The 22788-nt window shown below is 48.6% G+C and overlaps 1 protein-coding gene across 1 annotated transcript; it reads right to left on the bottom strand.

The window, feature by feature from the left end:
* Positions 1-4590: 4590 nt before the first annotated feature.
* pbx2 (pre-B-cell leukemia homeobox 2) lies at positions 4591-18758 on the bottom strand. Its single transcript, XM_072460727.1, has 8 exons — positions 18416-18758; positions 17897-17970; positions 13512-13756; positions 9054-9244; positions 8806-8941; positions 7303-7444; positions 6369-6463; positions 4591-5590 (listed from the first exon to the last, which is right to left on the bottom strand). The coding sequence occupies exons 1-8, from the start codon at positions 18646-18648 to the stop codon at positions 5510-5512; spliced, it is 1197 nt and encodes a 398-aa protein (XP_072316828.1). The 5' UTR covers positions 18649-18758; the 3' UTR covers positions 4591-5509.
* Between the last annotated feature and the right edge of the window lie 4030 nt (positions 18759-22788).

Here is a 22788-nt window from a genome sequence, read left to right as displayed (position 1 = left end):
TGTGGTTGACTGGAGGTGGGTGCGGTTTACTAGAGGTGGGTGTGGAGTTGGGCGGCGACGATGCGTTCCAGTGTTTTGGAGAGGAACGGCAGGTTGGAGATGGGGCGGGGTCTAGGGTGGGTTTTTTGAGGATGGGGGTGATGGAGGCCAGTTTGTAGATGGAAGGAACATGGCCGAGGGATAGAGGGATATGGTTGAAGAGGGCGGTGAGATGGGAGGCAAGCCTTGGTTAGAGTCGTTGGGAGGGGGTCGAGAGAGCAGGTGGTGGTTTTGGAAGCGGTGATGAGGTCTATGATATGAGAGGAGTTAACAGAGGAGAAGGTGGTGAGGGGAGGGTGGGTTATGGATGAGAAAGACAGGCATAAAACTGCCTTTACCACACCTTTTGGGCTGTTTGAGTATGTGTGCATGGGAGTTTGCAATGGCCCTGCAACCTTTCAAAGGCTGATCAGGCGACCATGAATGATTTGATCTTTAACATTATGCTAGTCTATTTAGATGACATTTTGGTGTGTTCACCAACCTTTGAGTCCCTTCTAGAAAGACTGGACATTGTCTTTAAACTGTTGAAACACGCTGGATTAAAAGTGAAGTGGAGAAAATGTCACTTTTTGCAGAAGGAAGTTAAATTCCTTGGGCACCAAATATCTGCAGAGGGAATAGCTACCGACCCATCCAAGATCTCGGCAGTCAAAGAGCGGCCTGTCACAGTTAAGGAGCTACAATCATTTCTTGGCTTGTGTAGCTACTGAAGGAGGTATGTTGAACGGTTTTCTCAGATTGCAGAATCATTACATGACTTGGTAAATCAGTGTCATGGTGCCAGTAGTACAGGCAAAGTGTATTGTGGAATAGTACCAGTCAAAAGGCTTTTGGCACATAGAAGGAAAAACTTGTGACAGCTCCAGTTCTAGGATATGCTGATTTCACTTGTTGTTTTAGAAACGGACGCTAGTGGCCAAGGTTTAGGTGCCATCCTGAGTCAGAGACAAGGTGACCAGAAGCATGTCATTGCGTTTGCAAGTAGACCGTTGAGAAATGCGGAGAAAAATGACAAAAACTATAGCAGTATGAAGCTTGAACTGCTCGCACTTAAATGGGCAATAGTTGATAAGTTTCGAGGATATTTACTGGGATCTAAGTTTACGGTTATTGCCGATAATAACCCTTTGTGCCATCTTAAAAGTGCTAAACTTGGAGCTATTGAACAAAGATGGGTTGCCCAATTAGCTGCCTTTGATTTCGATGTGCAGTACAGACCAGGTCGTTGCAACTCTGCCGCAGATGGGATGTCACGGCGTCCGTTAGCAGGGGAGCCAGAGCCTAATGGTGAGGAGGAGTTTGATGATTGTGCTGCAATTTGTAACTTGGTCTGTAGAGGGACTGCTCTCGAGCCTGAGCTGACTGTTGAGGGCGTCAAATGTTCTCAACTCAACCATATTAGGGCAGTGGAGGCAAACCAGTGTTCGCCACAAAAGGCAACACCAACGCTTCCAGGCTATTCGAGGGGAGAGTTAGATGTTTCAAGCTCAAGATTATGTCATAAGACATAGTCAAGCAAACATTACTGGGATCAAAATATTCAGCCGAGATCACAGGAAAGAAAAAGTCTTCCTGCTGCTGTCAAGCGTGATGGCTTGTTGTATGGGGTTGTTACCGATGATCATTTTGGGGAATGTTTCCAGTTGCTAGTCTCTAGTTGTTTGCATTCCTCTGTGATGCAGTGTCCATGATTCTATGGGACATCAGGCCATAGAGAGAACTTCACACTTGTTGAGACAAAGGGCATTTTGGGCGGGTATGCACAAGGACATTGAAAACTGGGCAAAACACTGCCAGCGCTGTATTCTAACCAAAATGCCCAAACCAAAAATTCATCCTCCTCTGAAATCCTTTTTGGCAACACAACCACTGGAAGTTGTAGCAGTAGACTTCACCTTCCTTGAACCTGTCTCAGACGGCCGTGAGAATGTTTTAGTCATCACAGACGTTTTCACCAAGTTCACGCAGGCTTTTCCCACGCGTGTGCAGAAGGCTGATACAACGGCCAAAGTCCTCTTAGAGGAACGGTTCATGAAGTACGGTGTTCCTGAACGGTTGCATTCGAATTAGGGCCGTAACTTTGAATCTGAAGTTGTTTCTGAGCTGTGTAGAATGTATGGTGTGAAAAAGACAAGAACGACACCACGTCATCCCACAGGAAATGCAGTGCCAACGTTTTAATCGCACACTTCATGAGCTGCTGCGCACACTTCCTTCTGATCAAAAGAAACGTTGGCCTGAGCATTTACCAGAGCTTGTTTATGCCTACAATGTTACACCGCATGCTACAACAGGGTATTCTCCCTATTTCTTGCTCTATGGGGTAGATCCGCAGCTCCCTGTTGATGCATTGCCGTCCATCAGTAGAAGTAGGCGAGTATGTTTACTTGAGGCACAGAGCAGAAGGTCATGACAAGATTCAGGACGCCTATGGTCAGTGTAGGTACAACCCGCTGAGGGGGGCCCGATTAAGAGAGTGAACAGAGTAGACGTTAGACTTTGTAATCTACCGGATTTTAAATGGAATAACATTGAAGAAACTCTGACCAAACCAGTTAAGATTAACCTGACAGATTCTGTTTCAGCTGAAGAAACTGAGAATGGTGTTTTACTTGAAGAGGTTTCCTTCCACTTTGACTACACTACACTATTACAGCTGTATCAAATGACCGGGACAATGACTGGGAGTTTGACCTTTCTCATCTGGTTAGTGAAAGGGAATGTCCAGTGAATGAGCAGGTGTGGGTTGAACCAGCAGAGAATGAACATTTTGAAACTGGGACTTGGCTTCATATAGATAAAATCAGAAGAATCCAGCCTAAAAGCGATGCTGAAAAACTTATCCATGCATTTGTAACGACTAGATTAGACTGTAACTCCTGCTCACAGCAGGTCCTAAAAGCTCCATAAAAAGATTTAACTGGTCCCAAGAGTCTCTAAAAGCACAGTAGGAGGTAGAGCTCCTGTCCATGTTAAAGAGGCCGACACAGTCTCTTCATTTAAGTCCAGGCTTAAAACGTTCCTCTTTGAAATGACTTATGGTCAGACCAGTTAGGAACAGAAATATAAAGCTACAGTTTCAGCTCCGCTGCCCTGGCAGCAACTATGGGGGAAGTATGGCAGCTTGAGCTCTATCCTCTGCTTCTGACTACTTATTTTATCAAACAATATTTAATATTTAATTCCACTTGCAAACTGTTCATCGCCTTCTTTTTCTCACTTCCCTCGATAGACCCGTCGATGACCTGTGGACCCAGATGCTCCTCTCCTGGTGAAGCGGTCTCTACCCCACATGGACGGTTCTTCATCTGCCTGAAGAGTGGCTCCAGCTCCAGTCTCTCAGGTCTGTGAGAGTCAGATCTCTCCTTCACTCTGGAACTCCTCCAGGTTTATACTACTTTTTCCTGCAGAAGGAGAGTCTAAGGACAGAGGACTCTGGGACATCGTCGCCACAGACATTGTTGATTAATTTTTCACTGTGGCCCTCAGAGGAAACTGTTGTGATTTTGGGAGTTAGAAAAATACATTGAATTGAAAATTGAATTGACCTGTAGCAGGGTCATGACCTGTAGCAGGGTCATGGAGCATGACCTGTAGCAGGGTCATGACCTGTAGCAAGAGTCATGACCTGTAGCAAGAGTCATGACCTGTAGCAGGGTCATGGAGCATGACCTGTAGCAGGGTCATGGAGCATGACCTGTAGCAGGGTCATGACCTGTAGCAGGGTCATGACCTGTAGCAGGGTCATGGAGCATGACCTGTAGCAGGGTCATGGAGCATGACCTGTAGCAGGGTCATGACCTGTAGCAGGGTCATGGAGCATGACCTGTAGCATGACCTGTAGCAGGAGCATGGAGCATGACCTGTAGCAGGAGCATGACCTGTAGCTTGTCCATATTTGGGTTGCACCCGTCATAAACCGCAGGTGCCCACGATGTAACATGAGATAATTACACACGTCTTTTGTACCTGAGGTCCGCTGCACTGTTATTAGACTCATTTCTCAGTGAATATGAGTCTGACTGTAATAAAACACACAGCATTTTGAAGCTTAATATACAGAAAACACATCACAGCTGTCTCTACTGTCCCCTCTGTCCTTGATGACTGTGTCTTCACATCTGGTTCATCTGCTCCTGAGCTCACACTCATCCAGTGAGTGTGACATTGTAACATGAGACATTTACAGAGTCATGATTCACATGTGTCTTTTGACCCGAGAGTCAGGTCTGGCCCAGAAAGTCTCATTTAAACAATAGTGACACACCAGTGTCTTTTGAACGTGCCCGCGGTCGGCGCTGCGCCTCGGGACTAATTAGAATAATTTCTTCATGAATACGAGTCTGATTGTAATAAAACACACAGCGTCTGTTGTGTGACACATGAAAAGTAACACAAAGTAAAGACAACGGTCTTTACTTTGTGTTACTTTCCTATTTTTGCTTCAGTTGTCAGTAATAAAAACATGCTGGCTGTGAATACACATTAGTTTATTGTAAAAGAGGTAGAGAGAACACTGTGGCCTGTCCAGAGAACACTGTGGCCTGTCCAGAGAACACTGTGGCCTGTCCAGAGAACACTGTGGCCTGTCCAGAGAACACTGTGGCCTGTCCAGAGAACACTGTGGCCTGTCCAGAGAACACTGTGGCCTGTCCAGAGAACACTCGCTCACACAAACACACATCTTTGGCTTTTTCTCTTCTCTCTCCTGAAGCGGGTTAGGGTTAGCAAACAAAAGGATGATGTGCAAACCCGATGGTCAGAAACATGTCAAAGGCTTTAAAAACACACAGTAACAAACATCTGCATTATCATTTCACCTCTTTAACATCTTACATTGTTGTTTTTAACGTGGCTTTCCCTGTACAACGTGTGGACAGTGTTTGACGCCCTCTACTGGCAACAGAGAGTAATAGATAAAAGAACCTGTTGAAAAGCTGGTTGGAGTTTCAGAGGTGTGGACTATAGACGGAGACGGGCACGTCCTGGTTTCAGTTGGTTTTATAGTTTCAGCAAATAATAACTGAACATTTACAGAATAAAGCAACCTCCCCAAACTACTTAAGGACAAATATTATGCATTTATGTTTCAGCTAATATAATATTAGCATTTGTTTAGTTTGGTTTTAGAGCTAAAAATGTTTTCTCAAATTTGATTTGTATCTGCCGTTTCCCCAGGGGCTGACCGAGGTGCCATCTACTGGCTGCAGAGGGGATTACGTGTCCTTTAAACCTATAAAACTTAAATTATATTTCTTTAATGAGAAGCTAACATAACACGAGCCACGCCCCAGAGCCACGCCCCAGAGCCACGCCCCAGAGCCACGCCCTGGCATGCTCACCACACGCTAACATTCATGCACTCAGAAAACAAAAGCAGTCAAAGCTGAGTGATTAAACACAATAAAAAGACAACCGGCCACCCAGTGGTTAGTGGGATCATCATGTGATCAGTTACAGTCCAGCCTCAGTCCGACTGCTCCGACAGGTCACTGTGGGGCGGGGTCCCAGACGGGGGCGTGGTCCTGCCCTGCCAGCCCCCATTGGCCTGGAAAACAAAGATGCTAAAAGTGTTGTGCCCCACATGAGACGTTACAGCAGCTGGAGCTGTGTCTTACAGCTCGACCAGCACTTCCTGCTAACAATAGTTTCAAAGAGTCGGCAACATTTTAGTGAAACAATATTTGCATCCATCTTCTTCTTATCCGGGGCCGGGTCGCGGGGGCAGCAGTCTAAGCAGGTACTCCCAGACTTCCTCTCCCCAGACACTTCCTCCAGCTCTTCCGGGGGGATCCCGAGGCGTTCCCAGGCCAGAGACACATAGTCCCTCCAGCGTGTCCTGGGTCTTCCCCGGGGCCTCTTCCCGGTGGGACATGCCTGAAACACCTCCCCAGGGAGGAGCCAGGAGGCTCCGGAACAGATGCCCGAGCCACCTCAGCTGGAGGAGCGGCTCTACTCCGAGCTCCTCTTGTGTGTGTATGTCTCTGCATGATCTCTGGTGTACCCAGGGCCGGCCCCAGCACATTTGGTGCCCTAGGCGAGCTACTCCCCTGGCCCCCCCCCCAAAAAAAAAAGATTCTGCCAAGCAAAAACACATATATAACAATTTTCATTAGATTTATTTGTCAATTCCAAAATAGCGTTTGGATAAATAGAAGGGGCGCAAAAATAATAATAATAATAATAAAACAATTTCAAAAATCCAGAGGGCCCCCCCCCGCAGTGCCGCCCCAGGCACCCGCCTATACGGCCTAGTGGAAGGGCCGGCCCTGGGTGTACCTTGTGAGTGGAGAATGTTCCAGAGTGTTCTAATGTGCTGCTGTTACCTGCGCTCCCATTGGGTAAGCAGCCTGATCTCCATTCACAGGAGGAACCCCCAGAAACATGTCTGCCGAGCCAGAGAGAGAGAAGGAGCCTGAGCCTGCAACACAAGACACATCTCATCTCAATGCACACGCTGCAGTGATGCTGCAGGCCTAACGCTACGTACACACCGCAGACGCCTAAACGCGCCCGACGCAGAATTTGAGCGCGTGTACATTTGAAAGGTTTACGCTCCGGACGCGCGCTCTCGACGCCCCGGCCACTGTACACAGGCGCGCGCACGGCGCGCTCGAGCTGTCTGCGCACATGCGCAGTAGAGGTGTTGTCGTGGCCTTTCATTGTGTAAAATGGCGGCTATCGAGAGCGTTGTTTTCACGTTTTTGGTTTTCAAAACTCTCACACGGAGGCGGCGGGCTTGTCTCTGTTCCACCGTGAACACATGGTACAGCTCCTTTCTCCCACACACGGCCACAATCAGTTTTCATCTGCCATTGTTGACGAGCAAGGAAAAAGTGGCGCTTCTTGGGAATTCCACGGGGAATACCGGAAATGTGAGGGGAAATACGTACGTACATCACTGGAGCGTTGGCTGCTGCGGCGGCTGCTACGCTTCAGCTGCAGAGACCTCAACATATCTGAACGCATCGCGTAAACCGCTTTCGTTGCCTAGGTCGGCACATACGTGTGCTCAAAGCATCGAGAGCGTAAGAAAACGCACCAATCGCGCCGTAAAAACAAAGAAATCGCGCCGCGGATAAAGCACGACGTGCTCAACGCGCGTTTACCATTGACTTTGAATGTAAACTGGACGCTTCGGCCACGGCGGAGTGGAACCCGCTTTAGGGACACACAGACTAGGGGCGTACCTGGGGGGGCGTACCTGGGGGGGCGTACCTGGGGGGGCGTACCTGGGGGGGCGTACCTGGGGGGGCGTACCTGGGGAGTTGGGCGTGTGTGGAGAGTCCTCGCCCGGTCTGGCTCCCAGTGCAGTCTTCATGGCGTACAGGTTGGCCTCCTCTTGGAACTTGCCAATGTTTTTCTTGTAGCGAATTCTCTTATTTCCAAACCAGTTTGACACCTGAGTGTGAAATAAAAGCACATTTGAAATACACCTTTTTAGTTCTGCAACACTAAACATGTGTAGATCAAACTAATAACCCTGTGGGCATGTCCTCTAGGACCAGTGACCTGGGCAACGCTGGTCAACATGTTTGATCGACTAAAGACACGACGTGCCCATCGATTAGTCAACTAAAAGAGGGCGTGGCCAAAGCTCTGGAACCTAGTATCTGATGATTTGACCGTTTATGGGACTACACAGGGTGCTACTGATACAGAAATGCACAAGCAAACTATTGATTGATGGACTATAAAACTAAAGACTTGCAGCCGCCCTCACTGGGGGTAAGCTGCTACCACAGCCGCCCAGGGGCATAGTGACTGAAGTGTGACTGCCAATCTGCACCATCTACCCCTCTGACTACGAGCAACACTCACACACCACACCCACACTAGCCCTATAGTCCTCTATTCGGCTCGGCTCTGCTCGGTGCGACCTCCTTCTTTAGTATTTAATGGTTTCTAAATGTGGGACATAAAGAGCAGACACAGACAGACACATAACAGACTCTTAGAAGAACATACTGGAAGTCCAAACAATCCTACAGAAAACAGACCTCACACTTAACTACAATCAAATAAAGTTGTGCTACCAAAGCTAGCGCACCTAGCATCAGCTTCTTCCTCTGAACATCTACACTAGATCAGACTAGTACAGATGTTAGTCCAAACTCATTCTCTCTGCAGCAGCTTCACTTTCAGAAACAGACTCGGGTGGATTTACTTCTTATGTTTAACGAAAGCTTCAAACTGGATTACTATGTTATGATTACTATGAGTCACTCTGGCTCCAGCAGAGGTCAGTTTAAAGGAATTATTTGCTACATTTTCACTTTTCCCATGTTTGGACCTGCAGCTGTATCTAGAAGCGCCGCCACCGAGCGCCAACACGCCAGGAGAGCAGCCAACTCAGGCCATATCTCAGTCTCGCAGAGTTCAACGAGAAGCAGATCAGTGTGGTTTCTGTTTCCACGGCCAGTCCTATACACCGAGCTCCACCGAGAGCCACCGAGCTCCACCGAGAGCCACCGAGCTCCACCGAGAGCCACCGAGCGCCACCTGTAATTGAAAGTCAAATGCAGACACACGCAGAGCCAAGTAGGGACTATTGGAAAAGGCCTGAGAGAATGTGCCCTGGCCCCTGGGGCCCCTTTGTGCCCTGGCCCCTGGGGCCCCCTTTGTGCCCTGGCCCCTGGGGCCCCCTTTGTGCCCTGGCCCCTGGGGCCCCCTTTGTGCCCTGGCCCCTGGGGCCCCCTTTGTGCCCTGGCCCCTGGGGCCCCCTTTGTGCCCTGGCCCCTGGGGCCCCTGACAGTGGGTTACCTGAGACACAGTGATGCCACATTGCTTGGCCAGCTCCTCTTTGGCCTCTTCGCTGGGGTAGGGGTTGGACAGGTGAGAGTAGAAATACTCATTCAGAACCTCTGTGGCCTGTTTACTAAAGTTACGCCTCTTGCGCCTGATTAAAAAAAAAAAATCCATAATAAATGTTTTTGTATAAGTGCCAAATAATTCAAATAAAAATCCTGTGAATCAACAGTTGTGTGAGCAGAAGGAGCAGAGGAGAGTACCTGGCATCGAGGAAGCGCGAGCGCAGGATCATGACGGCCTCACACGTGCTCTGCTTCAGCTGCGTCTGGATGGAGCTGAACTTGCGGTGGATGATGGCGACCATGCGCTCAATCTCACGTGGCGTGACCGGCCGCGTGCGCGACTGCTCCCTCAGCAGGTTCATCACGTGGGTGGTGAACTCTGTGCACGCCTGCCATGGCACACACACAAACACACACTCAGTACCAGGACTTAAACACCTCCTGCTTCATCAAACTGCAGCCTCAAACTCATGTTCATATTGAGCAATAAACCATGTGTATGTATTAGGTTCCTCCTCCTCCTCCTGGGAACATGGCTCTCCCTGTCCTGACCGCCGCTCAGGTGTTAGTGACTTCATGAATGTTTCTGTAGATTTGAAGTCTAATAAAAGCTGAATGAGAGACATGCCTCTTCCTGGAGGCCAAATGGTACAGAATAGGACGTGGGTCCGATTTCCGGTTTCTTTTGAGTCTTACAATCACGTCCCCAGATGTCCAAGCAAATGGACAATGTTGGAACTTTTAAGTAAACCCTTATTCTGTTCTGTGCAGTTTTGAACGTCGCACCAGTTGTTACAATGAGCTCAGTCTGATGCACGAGGCGATGAGAAGTCAGTCAAGTACTTTCTAAAAGGGTCAGTTCACAACAAATTTCTGACTTAATATTTGTTTTAATGACTAATATTGAGTGACTTATCAGTAAGTTCTCCTCAGAACACATTCTGTGTGAGTTCACATTTTAGAACAAACAGTGTGTGACATGTGGGCCTGGCTTCTGACCACCAGAGGCAGCAGAGGTCACAACAGTGTCATCCACCATCACGACAGCAGCACAGACTGTAAAGAGTCATCTACCATCACGACAGCAGCACAGACTGTAAAGAGTCATCTACCATCACGACAGCAGCACAGACTGTAAAGAGTCATCTACCATCACGACAGCAGCACAGACTGTAAAGAGTCATCTACCATCACGACAGCAGCACAGACTGTAAAGAGTCATCTACCATCACGACAGCAGCACAGACTGTAAAGAGTCATCTACCATCACGACAGCAGCACAGACTGTAAAGAGTCATCTACCATCACGACAGCAGCACAGACTGTAAAGAGTCATCTACCATCACGACAGCAGCACAGACTGTAAAGAGTCATCTACCATCACGACAGCAGCACAGACTGTAAAGAGTCATCTACCATCACGACAGCAGCACAGACTGTAAAGAGTCATCTACCATAACGACAGCAGCACAGACTGTAAAGAGTCATCTACCATCACGACAGCAGCAGACTGTAAAGAGTCATCTACCATCACGACAGCAGCACAGACTGTAAAGAGTCATCTACCATCAAGACAGCAGCACAGACTGTAAAGAGTCATCTACCATCACGACAGCAGCACAGACTGTAAAGAGTCATCTACCATCACGACAGCAGCACAGACTGTAAAGAGTCATCTACCATAACGACAGCAGCACAGACTGTAAAGAGTCATCTACCATCACGACAGCAGCACAGACTGTAAAGAGTCATCTACCATCACGACAGCAGCACAGACTGTAAAGAGTCATCTACCATCACGACAGCAGCACAGACTGTAAAGAGTCATCTACCATCACGACAGCTGCACAGACTGTAAAGAGTCATCTACCATCACGACAGCAGCACAGACTGTAAAGAGTCATCTACCATCACGACAGCAGCACAGACTGTAAAGAGTCATCTACCATCACGACAGCAGCAGACTGTAAAGAGTCATCTACCATCACGACAGCAGCACAGACTGTAAAGAGTCATCTACCATCACGACAGCAGCACAGACTGTAAAGAGTCATCTACCATCACGACAGCAGCACAGACTGTAAAGAGTCATCTACCATCACGACAGCAGCACAGACTGTAAAGAGTCATCTACCATCACGACAGCAGCACAGACTGTAAAGAGTCATCTACCATCACGACAGCAGCACAGACTGTAAAGAGTCATCTACCATCACGACAGCAGCACAGACTGTAAAGAGTCATCTACCATCACGACAGCAGCACAGACTGTAAAGAGTCATCTACCATCACGACAGCAGCACAGACTGTAAAGAGTCATCTACCATCACGACAGCAGCACAGACTGTAAAGAGTCATCTACCATCACGACAGCAGCACAGACTGTAAAGAGTCATCTACCATCACGACAGCAGCACAGACTGTAAAGAGTCATCTACCATCACGACAGCAGCACAGACTGTAAAGAGTCATCTACCATCACGACAGCAGCACAGACTGTAAAGAGTCATCTACCATCACGACAGCAGCACAGACTGTAAAGAGTCATCTACCATCACGACAGCAGCACAGACTGTAAAGAGTCATCTACCATCACGACAGCAGCACAGACTGTAAAGAGTCATCTACCATCACGACAGCAGCACAGACTGTAAAGAGTCATCTACCATCACGACAGCAGCACAGACTGTAAAGAGTCATCTACCATCACGACAGCAGCACAGACTGTAAAGAGTCATCTACCATCACGACAGCAGCACAGACTGTAAAGAGTCATCTACCATCACGACAGCAGCACAGACTGTAAAGAGTCATCTACCATCACGACAGCAGCACAGACTGTAAAGAGTCATCTACCATCACGACAGCAGCACAGACTGTAAAGAGTCATCTACCATCACGACAGCAGCACAGACTGTAAAGAGTCATCTACCATCACGACAGCAGCACAGACTGTAAAGAGTCATCTACCATCACGACAGCAGCACAGACTGTAAAGAGTCATCTACCATCACGACAGCAGCACAGACTGTAAAGAGTCATCTACCATCACGACAGCAGCACAGACTGTAAAGAGTCATCTACCATCACGACAGCAGCACAGACTGTAAAGAGTCATCTACCATCACGACAGCAGCACAGACTGTAAAGAGTCATCTACCATCACGACAGCAGCACAGACTGTAAAGAGTCATCTACCATCACGACAGCAGCACAGACTGTAAAGAGTCATCTACCATCACGACAGCAGCACAGACTGTAATCTACCATCACGACAGCAGCACATACTGTAAAGAGTCATCTACCATCACGACAGCAGCACAGACTGTAAAGCGTCATCTACCATCACGACAGCAGCACAGACTGTAAAGAGTCATCTACCATAACGACAGCAGCACAGACTGTAAAGAGTCATCTACCATCACGACAGCAGCACAGACTGTAAAGAGTCATCTACCATCAAGACAGCAGCACAGACTGTAAAGAGAGACATATTGTTGACTGCTCTCGTCATGACCTCTGGGCCAAATTTCATCATCCTGCAATACATTTTTCACGTGCATTTTCCTAGCTCATGTCATCGTTTGTACACTGGGGGGCGCCGACACCTCAACATTTTTCATTTTGGAAAAGGGAGACTAGAATGTTCTCCTGCTGTAGAGGTGTGACTCCTACAGGTGTGTTCACTTCAGGGGGTCGTCCCGAGAAGAAAAGAAGAAAGAATAACCACGTAGATCCCACAAGTGATGAAGTGAATGTGCCCAGTGACACTGACCTCAGAGCGTGAGGGGTGCCGCGGCCACGTGACGGGCGCCACGTGACGGGTGCCGCGGGGCCATGTGACGGGCGTGACGGGCGCCACGGGGCCACGTGACGGGCGCCGCGGGGCCACGTGATGGGCATGACGGGCGCCGCGGGGCCACGTGACAGGCGCCGCGGGGCCACGTGACGGGCGCCGCGGGGCCACGTGAAGGGCGCCGCGGGGCCACGTGAAGGGCGCCGCGGGGCCAAGTGACAGGCGCCGCGGGGCCACGTGACGGGCGCCGCGGGGCCACGTGACGGGCGCCGCGGGGCCAAGTGACGGGCGCCGCGGGGCCACGTGACGGGCGCCGCGGGGCCAAGTGACGGGCGCCGCGGGGCCAAGTGACGGGCGCCGCGGGGCCACGTGACGGGCACCGCGGGGCCACGTGACGGGCACCGCAGCGGTCTGGTGTGGCCTTCAGGTCATTAGACAAGTGTTCTTAAGCAAAACCTCGTGAACTGCTGACGTTTGTCTCCTAGAGCGGGTGTGTCGTACCAGAGCGGGTGTCGTACTAGAGAGGGTGTCGTACCGGAGCGGGTGTCGTACCCGAGCGGGTGTCGTACCCGAGCGGGTGTCGTACCCGAGCGGGTGTCGTACCCGAGCGGGTGTCGTACCCGAGCGGGTGTCGTACCGGAGCGGGTGTCGTACGGGAGCGGGGTGTCGTACCCGAGCGGGTGTCGTACCCGAGCGGGTGTCGTACCCGAGCGGGTGTCGTACCCGAGCGGGTGTCGTACCCGAGCGGGTGTCGTACCCGAGCGGGGTGTCGTACCCGAGCGGGTGTCGTACCCGAGCGGGTGTCGTACCCGAGCGGGTGTCGTACCCGAGCGGGTGTCGTACCCGAGCGGGTGTCGTACCTGCTCGTACTTCTCCAGCTCAGTGTGGTAGATGCTGCGGATCTGGCTGAGTTTGCTCTTGTAGTCGGAGTGTTCCAGGGAGCTGTCCGGGGACATCCCTCCAGCGCTGGTGGCTGCAGACACAGCAGCCGCGGCCCCTCCTCCCTTCTCTGGGCCGGACACGCCCTCTGCCAGCAGCATGTTGTCCAGGCGCACCAGCTGAGGGTCCTGGGGCTCCTCCTCCATCGCATTCCTCATGGACAGACCTGTGAGGAGTACAAACTACATTCAGATCCACAAGTTCAAAACATCTTCTGACCACGTTAGATACAGCTCACAAACTGATCTGCGTTTTACATTATGAGAAGCGGCTCAGTCACAGCGCGCGCACACACACGCGCGCTGTGCAGTTACAGGCAAACTAAGAATTTATAAAAGGAAAAAGGCCTAAGAATCTGGAGTGTGGCGCCTCCTCCTGCGCCTCCGTTGGCCTCACGAGGTCTGAGCTGCTCATTACAACTGACCACACCAACTGACCACACCAACTGACCACACCAACTGACCACACCAACTGACCACACCAACTGACCACACCAACTGACCACACCAACTGACCACACCAACTGACCAATGCCCGATCTCGTCAAATCTCTAAAAATAAGCAGGGGGGAGAGTGCAAAAGCAGCAGGTGCCACAGGGGGACGTCATTGTGACACTGTAAAGAACAGAACACACAATTATAATGTTTATGGCTTTTATTTAGACAACTTTTGTTTTTTAATTAACAATAATGTGAGCACCGGGAAACAGGCCGGTGCCCGGTGGTGGGTCAGTGATGGAGTTTGGAACGAGGCTGTACCAGAGCAGGGCGGGTGTTGGACAGGTGTTGGACAGGTGTGGGACAGGTGTGGGACAGGTGTGGGACAGGTGTTGGGACAGGTGTTGTAGAGGTGTTGTACAGGTGTTGTACAGGTGTAGGACAGGTGTAGGACAGGTGTAGGACAGGTGTAGGACAGGTGTAGGACAGGTGTTGGACAGGTGTAGGACAGGTGTAGGACAGGTGTTGGACAGGTGTAGGACAGGTGTAGGACAGGTGTAGGACAGGTGTAGGACAGGTGTTGGACAGGTGTAGGACAGGTGTAGGACAGGTGTTGGACAGGTGTAGGACAGGTGTAGGACAGGTGTAGGACAGATGTAGGACAGGTGTTGGACAGGTGTTGGACAGGTGTAGGACAGGTGTAGGACAGGTGTAGGACAGGTGTAGGACAGGTGTGGGACAGGTGTGGGACAGGTGTGGGACAGGTGTTGGACAGGTGTGGGACAGGTGTTGGACAGGTGTGGGACAGGTGTTGGGACAGGTGTTGGGACAGGTGTTGGGACAGGTGTTGTACAGGTGTTGTACAGGTGTTGTACAGGTGTAGGACAGGTGTAGGACAGGTGTAGGACAGGTGTTGTAGAGGTGTAGGACAGGTGTAGGACAGGTGTTGGACAGGTGTAGGACAGGTGTAGGACAGGTGTAGGACAGGTGTTGTAGAGGTGTAGGACAGGTGTAGGACAGGTGTAGGACAGGTGTTGGACAGGTGTAGGACAGGTGTAGGACAGGTGTTGGACAGGTGTAGGACAGGTGTAGGACAGGTGTAGGACAGGTGTTGGACAGGTGTTGGACAGGTGTAGGACAGGTGTAGGACAGGTGTGGGACAGGTGTGGGACAGGTGTGGGACAGGTGTAGGACAGGTGTAGGACAGGTGTTGGACAGGTGTTGGACAGGTGTTGGACAGGTGTAGGACAGGTGTTGGACAGGTGTTGGACAGGTGTTGGACAGGTGTAGGACAGGTGTTGTACAGGTGTAGGACAGGTGTTGGACAGGTGTAGGACAGGTGTTGTACAGGTGTAGGACAGGTGTTGTTGTACAGGTGTAGGACAGGTGTAGGACAGGTGTAGGACAGGTGTTGTACAGGTGTAGGACAGGTGTAGGACAGGTGTTGGACAGGTGTTGGACAGGTGTTGGACAGGTGTTGGACAGGTGTAGGACAGGTGTTGGACAGGTGTAGGACAGGTGTAGGACAGGTGTTGGACAGGTGTTGGACAGGTGTAGGACAGATGTAGGACAGGTGTAGGACAGGTGTTGGACAGGTGTAGGACAGGTGTAGGACAGGTGTTGGACAGGTGTTGGACAGGTGTTGGACAGGTGTAGGACAGGTGTAGGACAGGTGTTGGACAGGTGTAGGACAGGTGTAGGACAGGTGTAGGACAGATGTAGGACAGGTGTAGGACAGGTGTAGGACAGGTGTTGGACAGGTGTAGGACAGGTGTAGGACAGGTGTAGGACAGGTGTAGGACAGGTGTTGGACAGGTGTAGGACAGGTGTAGGACAGGTGTAGGACAGGTGTAGGACAGGTGTAGGACAGGTGTAGGACAGGTGTAGGACAGGTGTAGGACAGGTGTTGGACAGGTGTAGGACAGGTGTAGGACAGGTGTAGGACAGGTGTTGGACAGGTGTAGGACAGGTGTTGGACAGGTGTTGGACAGATGTAGGACAGGTGTAGGACAGGTGTTGGACAGGTGTTGGACAGGTGTAGGACAGGTGTTGGACAGGTGTAGGACAGATGTAGGACAGGTGTAGGACAGGTGTTGGACAGGTGTTGGACAGGTGTTGGACAGGTGTAGGACAGGTGTAGGACAGGTGTAGGACAGGTGTTGGACAGGTGTAGGACAGATGTAGGACAGGTGTAGGACAGGTGTAGGACAGGTGTAGGACAGGTGTAGGACAGGTGTTGGACAGGTGTTGGACAGGTGTAGGACAGATGTAGGACAGATGTAGGACAGGTGTAGGACAGGTGTAGGACAGGTGTAGGACAGGTGTTGGACAGGTGTGGGACAGGTGTGGGACAGGTGTAGGACAGGTGTAGGACAGGTGTTGGACAGGTGTTGGACAGGTGTTGGACAGGTGTAGGACAGGTGTTGGACAGGTGTTGGACAGGTGTTGGACAGGTGTAGGACAGGTGTTGTACAGGTGTAGGACAGGTGTTGGACAGGTGTAGGACAGGTGTTGTACAGGTGTTGTTGTACAGGTGTAGGACAGGTGTAGGACAGGTGTAGGACAGGTGTAGGACAGGTGTAGGACAGGTGTTGGACAGGTGTTGGACAGGTGTTGGACAGGTGTAGGACAGGTGTTGGACAGGTGTAGGACAGGTGTAGGACAGGTGTTGGACAGGTGTTGGACAGGTGTAGGACAGATGTAGGACAGGTGTAGGACAGGTGTAGGACAGGTGTTGGACAGGTGTAGGACAGGTGTTGGACAGGTGTAGGACAGGTGTAGGACAGGTGTTGGACAGGTGTAGGACAGGTGTAGGACAGGTGTTGGACAGGTGTTGGACAGGTGTTGGACAGGTGTTGGACAGGTGTAGGACAGATGTAGGACAGATGTAGGACAGGTGTTGGACAGGTGTAGGACAGGTGTTGGACAGGTGTTGGACAGGTGTAGGACAGGTGTTGGACAGGTGTAGGACAGGTGTAGGACAGGTGTAGGACAGGTGTTGGACAGGTGTAGGACAGATGTAGGACAGGTGTAGGACAGATGTAGGACAGGTGTAGGACAGGTGTAGGACAGGTGTTGGACAGGTGTAGGACAGGTGTTGGACAGGTGTTGGACAGGTGTAGGACAGGTGTTGGACAGGTGTAGGACAGGTGTAGGACAGGTGTAGGACAGGTGTTGGACAGGTGTAGGACAGGTGTTGGACAGGTGTAGGACAGGTGTAGGACAGGTGTTGGACAGGTGTAGGACAGATGTAGGACAGGTGTAGGACAGGTGTTGGACAGGTGTAGGACAGATGTAGGACAGGTGTTGGACAGGTGTAGGACAGGTGTTGGACAGGTGTAGGACAGATGTAGGACAGGTGTAGGACAGGTGTTGGACAGGTGTAGGACAGATGTAGGACAGGTGTAGGACAGGTGTTGGACAGGTGTTGGACAGGTGTAGGACAGATGTAGGACAGATGTAGGACAGGTGTAGGACAGGTGTTGGACAGGTGTAGGACAGGTGTTGGACAGGTGTTGGACAGGTGTAGGACAGGTGTTGGACAGGTGTAGGACAGGTGTAGGACAGGTGTAGGACAGGTGTTGGACAGGTGTAGGACAGGTGTTGGACAGGTGTAGGACAGGTGTAGGACAGGTGTTGGACAGGTGTAGGACAGATGTAGGACAGGTGTAGGACAGGTGTTGGACAGGTGTTGGACAGGTGTAGGACAGATGTAGGACAGGTGTAGGACAGGTGTAGGACAGGTGTTGGACAGGTGTAGGACAGGTGTTGGACAGGTGTAGGACAGGTGTAGGACAGGTGTTGGACAGGTGTAGGACAGATGTAGGACAGGTGTAGGACAGGTGTTGGACAGGTGTTGGACAGTTACCAGTCTTCTCCTTGATCTCACACAGAACATTGAAGAGTGCAGGTTTCATCCGGTGACAGTTCAGAGCATGTTTCCTGAAAGAAGAGGAAAGAGCTTTAAGAGGACAAACAAACAAACAAACAAACAAACAAACAAGCACTACCTCACTAGCGGCTACTTTAGCGTCCCTGTGCTAGCACGTATCCCGTCAAAGACACGGCTTTCTTCTTCAATACACATGAACTCTTACATATACACTTATGTCTGCAGCTGTGATGACTTTAAAGCGTAAACAATGTGGCGTTCATTATGTGTTAGCATTAGCAGCTTAGCCTTCGTTAGCCTTGGATGTTAACAATATCCTGAAGTTAAAGGCAGGGATCAGACACGGGTTCTCTCGGGTGAACGAACCACAAACCCCGCGGTTCAGTGCTGCTGCAGCGCTGTGAATCCTCCTGAAGAGCGGCTGAACTTCAGGGAACTTTGAGAGAAGCAGCGCCGGAACTCTGAACCCTCCACAAAGTCCAAACAGACACTCACTTTGCCTGCGCCTCGTCCAAACTCTGGTCTGTGATGGTCATGATTTGCTGCAATATGTCGCCAATGTCTCTGCGGCTTTCGTGGCCATCGTGACCCGCGTCCCCTCCGTCCCGGTGCTGCGGCGCCTGGTGAGCCGAGCTGAGTGAGTGCATCCCCGGCTGTCCGCTCACGGCGAAGCCCCGGCCGCTGGAGGCCCCATTGGCCGAGAGAGGCTGCTGCTGCTGCTGCAACATGCTCCGGCGCGCACACTGGGCGGAGGGGGAAGCATGGGCGAAGCAGCGGGCCGAAGAGTGAAGCTGCAGGCCGGAGGAACCGCAGTGTGGAGCCAGCGGCTTCACGACACACTCACAGCGCCGGTCTTTTATGTGGGTTTAATACTTCGGGTGGCAAACTTGAAAAGCGCATTACCGCCACCTGCCGGTGCGGGGCTGCAAGTGAAGAAGACAAAACCAGGGGCGCATCCAGGAATTTCTGAAGGGGGGTGCGTATACCAAGGAGAATATGATAGTCAATAGAATAAAGCCAATGAAAGATGAAAGGCCGTTTTATTCAAATTATGCGCATAAATGGAGACATTATGTTCACTTTGTCTTTGATTGTGTTATGTAATTTTCGACTGTTATCTCTTTTTTTCTGGTCCAGAGAAGGGTCCACATTTTAAATATTTATTTTTCTTCAATAACACAATACGATTAGGGCCTAATATTCACTCTTCAATTGACTGTAATACTTTATAACACAGACTTTATAACAAAAACTGTACTGAACACTCGCAATACTGACCTAACCTAATACTGATGTGCAATTCTGTCATATGTGCAATTGCTGTTGGAATTCATGTGCAATTCATGTGCAATCTATGTGCTGTCGTGACACATATTCATGTGCAGTTACTGTCGGGATCACATGCAATGGTATTTATGTATTTATTTATTTATTTGTCTATGGGAGTTTTTATTTATTTATAGGAGATCTTCTACTGAAAGTGTTTTTCAGACTTCCTATAAGTGATCTGTTCTTCTGTATCTACCTCTGTATCTACCTGCGTTGCACCAATGAAATTTCCCCATGTGGGACAATAAAGGAATATCTTATCTTATCTTATACTTCAGTCACCTGTCAGTCTAGACCAGGGGTGTCAAACTCATTTGGGTCGCGGGCCGAACATAACGTAAAACATAAAACTATTAAAGATATAAGAAACAGATAGCTTTATAAAGCCTAAGCTGTTTTGAAGCAATTACTGGATCGATTAAAAAAAAATCACAAAACGTTTGTTCTCATAAACTGAAATGTATTTAGAAAAACAAGTGTAATTTCACCAATACTGTGCTTCAGTTTATGTGCATCACAACTTCAGAGATGATCTACAGTTCTACAGAGATAAACATTTGACTTTATAACAAAATAAACTTCTCAAGATCTAAAAAACCTTTTAAATGTATAACTAACAGTTCCACGTCTGTGTAGTTCTCTGTTCACCTGAACTGACTCACCACTAAACTTCTGCTCAAAAGTGCTTAAAGTGCACTTCTCACAGCAGCAGTGCAGCAGAGCCCCGTGGGGGAGGGGCGGCCACCGGCGGCATTGTGGGACACGTAGTTTTAGCGATAAAAACGGTTACGGATGTAACTACGGTTCTATGAATCGATAAAATAAATAAATAAATAAAATGTAACCTGTTCCCATCCACCTATTCCCCCTGTGCACAATGGTTGGACACAAATGGTTATTGTTTATTAAAAGAGGATCTTACAGACCTCATGTGAGTGTGATGCATCATGGGAAAGCTTAGGCCTTCTAGTTTCTGCAGATGTGCACATGTCACACTGTCAGGGCTTCAGAACTTACACTACAGAAGCACAAACATGAACAAAACATCCTTTTTTTAGTCTCGCCTGAATATTGTCCATTTGTAAAGGTCCTGAGCAGGACATACTTCATTGTGTGTTTATGCTGTTCACTGCACATGCTGTTGTCATGACAACAACTGTGTCAAGTTTCAGGTCTCTAGGAACAGGCATTTTGGTGCTTTGACCTTTTTGTATCAAAAAGTATATTCAAGTGATCCAAATATGTGCCAACTGTGCCAAACTGTTTTATTACAGTTTTAGCTCCTCTATGATCATAAAACATACATTTTGATGTTTTGTAGGCCACGAATACCAATTATAACTATATGTGAAATGTATGTGAAAATGTATAAATATGAGTTTACCCATGAATTTGGTGGGGATAAAATTATATATATATATATATATATATATATATATATGTATATATATATATATATATATATATATATATATATATATATATATATATATATTATTTTTGTATTGGTATAATAATACATATATGTAACAAAATGCTAATAAAATCAGAAAACGTGATGCGTAAAGTCTAGTCGCCTCCTGCCCAAAAATCTAGGCTCTGACTGTCTTTACGCATGTGAATACAGAGGATTCTGTGTGAAGAAGCCCTAAGTCCCACCCACCATTTGAAAGGTATTCTTATTGGCGAGAATAATATGTCAATCAAAGTCTTCTACGTCACCGTTAACATTAGCTAAGTCTAAACACACTATTACATGTGTATAAGTCTAAACACACTATTACATGTGTATAAGTCTAAACACACTATTACATGTGTATAAGTCTAAACACACTATTACATGTGTATAAGTCTAAACACACTATTACATGGTGTATAAGTCTAAACACACTATTACATGTGTATAAGTCTAAACACACTATTACATGTGTATAAGCCTAAACACACTATTACATGTGTATAAGTCTAAACACACTATTACATGTGTATAAGTCTAAACATACTATTACATGTGTATAAGTCTAAACACACTATTGCATGTGTATAAGTCTAAACACACTATTACATGTGTATAAGTCTAAACACACTATTACATGTGTATCAGTCTAAACACACTATTACATGTGTATCAGTCTAAACACACTATTACATAGTAGAAAAAGCTTCAGTTGTTTCATCTGGACTCAGTTTGAAAAAATAGACGTTTCGACTCTCATCCAAGAGTCATTGTCAATAAAAGAATTTAGGTCGAGAACTCCGATATTTATACTGTTCTGTGGTAAGACCCGCCCATTGGGAGGAGCCTTCCTGAAGTAGAAAGAGTTGTTTGTTTCAACAGAAACTCCCCCCTTTTATCTACCGAGCCTATTCAGAATCTTAATGGGCTATTAGAATCCTCTTTGTCTTTGTGAGACCCTGGCTCAACCACCCTGAGGACCTGATTAGCATCTAAATGTCCTGGTCCTCTACCTTTCCAGGGGTTCAGTAACCCATTATAAATAACAGGAAGATTAAACCTTAGCCCTCCATTTCTGTTTAAAGAAGGTTTTTCTTTTTTAACAAAAATAGCTTCCTTGACTCCTCTTTCAAACCATCTTTTCTCCTGCTTCAAACCTTCACCTCACCGTCTTCAAACAAGTGATTAGAGGCTTCAAGATGGAGATGCACGGCACTCTGAGGTCCTGAACTTGTATTTCTTCTGTGCTGATAAAGCCTCTTGTGTAGAGGCTGTTTAGTCTCACCTATGTACCGTTCTTTACAGCTTTCTTCCCTGCATTGGATCGAATAAACTACATTGCTCTGTTTTTGAGTCGGCAACTTGTCCTTAGGGTGAACCAGTTTTTGTCTTAAAGTGTTTCCTGGTTTAAAATAAACAGGGACTTCGTGTTGTCTAAAAATTCTCTGCAGTTTTTCCGACAGGCCGGACACATAAGGGATAGAAACACCCTTCCTTCTCTGTTCAGTTTCCCTTTTGTCCTGCTTCTTGGTTCTCTTCACTCTGTTGAGAGCCAAAGCGGGGTAACCACAGGCTGAGAGGGCATTACGGACATGTTTTTCCTCTTTCTTCTTGCCCTCTGAGCTCTGTGTTGTAAGGTTCTGATCACCCCCAGCTTGTGCTGTAGTGGGTGGTTGGAACCAAAGAGCAGATACTGGTCTGTGTGTGTAGGTTTCCTATATACTTCTATTTGGAGTTTCCCGTCCTCTCCTCTGATCGTGGAACAATCAAGAAAGGCCAAGCGATTCTCCTTAGCGTCTTCTCTAGTAAACCTGATATGTGGGTCCACAGCATTGATGTGATCAGAGAAGGTTTCCAGCTCTTGTTCCTTGATTGTTACAAACGTATCATCGACATAGCGGAGCCACAGTTTTGGAGCTATGCCTGAGAATGAGGCCAGTGCCTTCTTCTCAAAGTGCTCCATGTACAGGTTGGCCACTATGGGAGAAACGGGCGAGCCCATGGCACAGCCATGAATCTGTCTGTAAAATTGTCCCCGGAATTGAAAGTAGGTGGTGTTCAGACAGATGTCCAACAGTTTACA

The sequence above is a fragment of the Eucyclogobius newberryi genome, unplaced genomic scaffold (genome assembly GCF_026437365.1).
Source record: "Eucyclogobius newberryi isolate DKJ021-1_F unplaced genomic scaffold, fEucNew1.0.hap1 SCAF_3, whole genome shotgun sequence".
NCBI classification, from domain to species: Eukaryota; Metazoa; Chordata; class Actinopteri; order Gobiiformes; family Gobiidae; genus Eucyclogobius; species Eucyclogobius newberryi.
The sequence above is the reverse complement of the archived record's forward strand: the minus strand, read 5'-3'. Positions and strand labels throughout refer to the sequence as shown.